The sequence below is a fragment of the Sinocyclocheilus grahami genome, unplaced genomic scaffold, assembly GCF_001515645.1.
Source record: "Sinocyclocheilus grahami isolate Dianchi unplaced genomic scaffold, SAMN03320097.WGS_v1.1 scaffold654.1, whole genome shotgun sequence".
Classification (NCBI taxonomy): domain Eukaryota; kingdom Metazoa; phylum Chordata; class Actinopteri; order Cypriniformes; family Cyprinidae; genus Sinocyclocheilus; species Sinocyclocheilus grahami.
Window position 1 is genome coordinate 399,687 of NW_015505833.1, and position 5,841 is coordinate 405,527.

The 5,841-nt window shown below is 37.1% G+C and overlaps 1 protein-coding gene across 1 annotated transcript in view; it reads right to left on the bottom strand.

Moving 5' to 3' along the window:
• The window catches only part of LOC107558630 (ADAMTS-like protein 4), a 40,944-nt gene that overhangs the window by 9,121 nt on the left and 25,982 nt on the right, over positions 1 to 5,841 (bottom strand). The window contains exons 6-7 of the mRNA XM_016242290.1: positions 1,033 to 1,172; positions 586 to 790 (exon numbers count right to left, since the gene is read on the bottom strand). Coding sequence (XP_016097776.1) covers positions 586 to 790; positions 1,033 to 1,172 — 345 coding nt within the window. The remainder of the gene's footprint in view (positions 1 to 585; positions 791 to 1,032; positions 1,173 to 5,841) is intronic.

Sequence of the window (5,841 nt, forward strand, 5' to 3'; positions counted from 1 at the left end):
ATATGACCATACATCAAACAAAAATAAAAGATAAATATAGATGAGACATATAGATGTAACAGTATTTGCATATAAATATATGATGAGGATTAATATAAGCATAAACACAATAAGTAATAAATCATAAATGAATACATGGATATGAAAATCAAGAAAAATATAACAACACTGATTATTTGGATACATCATCACGTAACCCGGTGAGTGTTTAGTCTACTACAGCACTCTGCCTCCGGGGCACAATCACACCATACTAGAGAGAAACAGATAAGTTGTTCAAATGAAGTTCTTAGCAATGCATATTACTAATCAAAAATTAAGTTTAGATATATTTACAGTAGGAAATGTACAAAATATCTTCATGGAACATGATCTTTACTTAATATCCTAATGATTTTTGGCATAAAAGAAAAAATTGATAATTTTGACCCATACAATGTTTTTTTTGGCTGTTGCTACAAATACACCTGTGCTACTTATGACGGCTTTTGTGCTCCAGGGTCACATTTAGTATTTAATTTAATTAAGCTGTTTCCTCAAGGAGAAAACTGCAGAAAATATTTCCAAACCAGACAGAGTTCGTACCCAAATAGTTGGGACTGGCTCGTCTCTCAGTGATGTTGATGGCCGTGGCTCCAGGCGGGATGTCCAGGATTCTGTGGTAGCCCAGCGGGACACTCGTGTTTAGGAAACTTCCAGTGACCCTCTCGCAGGTGCTGTCTCCCCCACCGCACACGCCACAGCGATCCCGAACCAACCCTGAGCCCAACACACCATCACAGCCCTCGCTCTGTCACACGCACACACACGCACGCACACACACACACACACACACACACACACACACACACGCACGCACACACACACACACACGGAGGAAACAGTGACTTTATTACCATTACAGTAATACATGAAGCTGCCAGATTCTAGAACTAAAGATCTGTAATGCTGTCCTCACAGATTTAGACTTAGAATTGAATTTCGGTAGTGATGTTATCATATTGGTGCATGTCAGCCTAGCTGTTTTCTCACCAGACAGCGTCCTCCCACACACACATCGTTGGGTGTGTTATTTGCGCAGGGCGTTCCATCTCGTACCCTCTCCGCCTGCCGCACGTAGAAACGATACCCGACCGGTCGACAGGTCAGCTCACACTGCTGCTCCAGACCCACTGCCACAGAACAACACACCAGAACATCATTCAACGCCATTTCACATTACTGTACATTCATCACAGTAGCAGCTTTACCTTATATACTTCATATGATCTATTGGACTTTATTAAGGGTCTTGTATAAGAAGATGGCATTTATAACTAGCCCACAAAAAAACACATTTATGGAAAATAAGCTTAAAAAATGAGTCAGAAATCGCCACAGAATTGAGGTCACAGCTATGAGCTTATTATCATTGCTTGCCCGTGTTTGCATATCATGTGTGGCGTGCAGTATCATACCACTTTAGTATTTTACAGCTTGGCTGGGGTCATTGCATTTGCAAAGAGGTTAGCTAATTATAACAAACGTCATTTGCATATAGAGGTCTTAAAGGTGGAGTACACTGTTTAATTCAGAGATAGAGTGGAAAACTGTCATTGGGTGAGTTTGGTTTATGGGCAACATGAGTGGATGTTACTGTGTTGCTAATCGAAATATATGCAACATAAAAAAATATATAAATATTAGATAACTTTAACTTAAAAAAATAAGTATATGAAATATATACAGAAATATATGGCATGTATGCAACTTTATTAATTTACATATATATTTCTTACATGTCCGTCATTTATAGATACTATAATATCACCATGTATTAAAGGGTTTTAGGATGGATATTTGTGTACATGGCATATATACTGTATATTACACATACATAAACATATGAATTAAATGGGCTAGGTATATGTTAATATGTTCCATATATGTTTATACTTCAACTGACAAATTAATATATTGAAATTGTATATGCATACATATATTACATTTGCGTATGGGTTGACGAAATAAATGATTTTTTAAGTTGAAGTACTAAAATTAAAAAATATTTTAAAACAAACTAAAAGTAAAACTGAAATAAAACGAAAATTTAAAACGAAAACTGAAATGGTCATTTAAATGATACGAATAATAAATGCATGAATAGCATATAAATGATACTAAAGTAACACTGGTGGACGGAAATCAACAGTTCCATAAAAGAGTGCAATAAACATCATAAACGCATGATCAGAATGGATCCTTCTGCCCTCATGAATGAAAGTCTTTCTGAAAACAGAAAAAAAAAAAAAATCTGAAAGTTAAAAAAATAAAAACTAATTCAAAATATTAATAAAAACTTTCACAGTATCTGAGTTATACTAAAATAACACTGATGCCCCAAACATTTAACAAATTATTTACTTTTCACTTAAATAATTTATGGTAATTTGTATTGTATCAATTTGTTTCTATTGTTTTAAATACAAATATTGTACTAACAATATCAAATGTTTAGACAGTAACATTATGTAAACTGTGTCTGTGTGGGACACCATATTGCGAAAAGTATGCTTACACTATGCACAAATAGTGTATAAAATAGTGCTTGAAACTACATTTGCTCAGTAAAAAGGTGCTCTAAAAATTAATTCAAATGTAAATATACATTTCCACTGGAAGCTTGTTTCAGCCATGATATGAAAAAAAAAATAAAGTTTCCAAAAATAAAGCTTTTTAGCTCACAATTCAGACTTTTTTTTAAATCTCACAATTTGGAGTTTTTTCTCACAATTTTCTCTGAATTGCAAGATACAAACTACGAATTGTGAGATATAAACAGAATTGTGAGAAATAAAGACAGAATTGCAAGACACAAACTCAGAATTGCGAGATATACTAAATTCAGAATCACAAGATATAAGGTACAATTGCAAGATATAAACTCAGATTTGGAAAAAATCTCTTTTTTCTCCAAATAGCAATTACATTTCATTCTGAAAAGTCAGAATTACAAGAAAAAAGTCTGAATCGTGAGATATAAACTCAAGATTCTGAAATGCGTGATATAAGCTCCGAGTTGTGAGATATAAATCGCAGTCAACACATTTAATGTGCAAGCTGTTTTTCAGAGCTTGTTAATCCAACAAGGGATTTGTGCCTCTAAAGACAGAAAAATAAAACTGTAACTCGACACCAAAGTGTGCAATATTTCTGGAAAGCATCTCCTGCACATGTTTTATGGGAATAGCATGCATCCAGAACCTTTGCATAATGTGCATAACTAAAAAGCAGTAAGTGCAGCTCTTCCAGGTGTGAGTGTGGTCACAAAGGCCTGACGTTTTCAGAGCAGGTTATAGTGTTGTTAGCCCAAACACAGCTGTGTCTCCATCCCTCCCTTAGACTCTCTCGCTCGCTCTGGCCAGTCAACCGTCAGTCCTTCCCAACTCCTCTACATCTCTGTTTACAGTATTGTGTCCGTGTCCCAGCCCTGTCCCCAGCCGTCATCCACGCTGATCCAACACATCCCGGAAATCGCAGTCAACACATTTAATGTGCAAGCTGTTTTTCAGAGCTTGTTAATCCAACAAGGGATTTGTGCCTCTAAAGACAGAAAAATAAAACTGTAACTCGACACCAAAGTGTGCAATATTTCTGGAAAGCATCTCCTGCACATGTTTTATGGGAATAGCATGCATCCAGAACCTTTGCATAATGTGCATAACTAAAAAGCAGTAAGTGCAGCTCTTCCAGGTGTGAGTGTGGTCACAAAGGCCTGACGTTTTCAGAGCAGGTTAGAGTGTTGTTAGCCCAAACACAGCTGTGTCTCCATCCCTCCCTTAGACTCTCTCGCTCGCTCTGGCCAGTCAACCGTCAGTCCTTCCCAACTCCTCTACATCTCTGTTTACAGTATTGTGTCCGTGTCCCAGCCCTGTCCCCAGCCGTCATCCACGCTGATCCAACACATCCCGCTCTCTAATACTCTCTGAGCTGGGCGGAGAGATTCTGGCAGAGGACGGATACAATAGCAAGGGATTTGGACCAATGCAAGGAAAACGAAAGGAGGGAATGTTTAGTGAGAACTAAACGAGCGAGAGAGGAGTTCAGTTTCTCTGTTCATGCACGCTCTCGGTCTTCTCGTTCACTTGGATCTGCCTCCATCTCTCTATCAAGCTCTCAAAGGAAAAAAATTCACCTTTATTTTGCTCCAAACCCACAAAACTTTCTTTTTTTTATGGAAGAAAAAATACATTTTATGCACTAAATACGATACAGGAGGCTTTAAAGGGTTAATAGAAGTTTCTAAGGCCTCTAAATGATCAACATGATCAAAACTTTGCTGTTAAACCCGTCGCACACAATCTACTGCATGCCTTCTGTTGTCTGAATGATAGTTTAGAGTTTTTTTTAAATCAAGTAAAAGGTATTTATTCTAATTGTACAAACGTCCTCCTTCAGCTTGTGCTTTGTGTGTTTTTTTCTGTCAAGTCTTTACAAATTTTTATCAAGTAAACATAAAAATAACTGATATTTATATCATTTAATGTAAGTATCTGCTACTGTTATAAAGATCTCATTGATTTACATTACAAGCATCAGAGTTTCATCTATATGAGCAATAAAAAAGGCATAAAAGAGACATAAAAACCTGATCTCACTGTTAAATTACAATAAATAAGAGACTGAAGTCTCAGAAAGATCAAAAGTATCATAAAAGTGAAGTGAAGAAGAAAAATTAAGCCTTCTTCTTAAGTAATCTGATACTCTTCTGTGAGGAACAAACTGAAATGTAAGCTGCTACTAACTAAAAATCTTCTCCTCCAGTGAAGCAGATCCATCAGTTTTGTGAAAGAATCAATCGAATTGGTTCCGACAACTGATTCACTGAAAATATCCAACTGTAATGATCTAATAATTTTGTTCCTGTATTGGCGATTCCTCTCAAGAACTCTTTTGAATGCGCCAATACATTACTTTTTGGTATGTTCACCATTTTCTGTGAATAACAAAATATTGGTCTGTACCTCAAACATCAGATGGGTTTGGAACGACACGAGGGCGAGCAAGTGAGAAAGAATTAAATTTTTCAATTAACTTTCTTTTTTTTTTAAATGTCATTTAAAAACCCTCAAGCACACTCCAGAACTGCACAGCAGCGCCATGCAGTAACAATCGCTCGCTCGCACGCACGCAGATCAAAAGTATCATAAAAGTGAAGTGAAGAAGAAAAATTAAGCCTTCTTCTTAAGTAATCTGATACTCTTCTGTGAGGAACAAACTGAAATGTAAGCTGCTACTAACTAAAAATCTTCTCCTCCAGTGAAGCGGATCCATCAGTTTTGTGAAAGAATCAATCGAATTGGTTCCGACAACTGATTCACTGAAAATATCCAACTGTAATGATCTAATAATTTTGTTCCTGTATTGGCGATTCCTCTCAAGAACTCTTTTGAATGCGCCAATACATTACTTTTTGGTCTGTTCACCATTTTCTGTGAATAACAAAATATTGGTCTGTTCCTCAAACATCAGATGGGTTTGGAACGACACGAGGGCGAGCAAGTGAGAATTACATTTTTCAATTAACTTTCTTTTTTTTTTAAATGTCATTTAAAAACCCTCAAGCACACTCCAGAACTGCACAGCAGCGCCATGCAGTAACAATCGCTCGCTCGCACGCACGCACACATACACACACACACACTCACACCCTCACTCACGCACGCTCGCTCGCTCACACACACACTCACTCACTTCACACACTCACTTCACACACACACACACACACACACACACACACACACACACACACACACACACACACACACACACACCCACACACACACACACACACACACACAC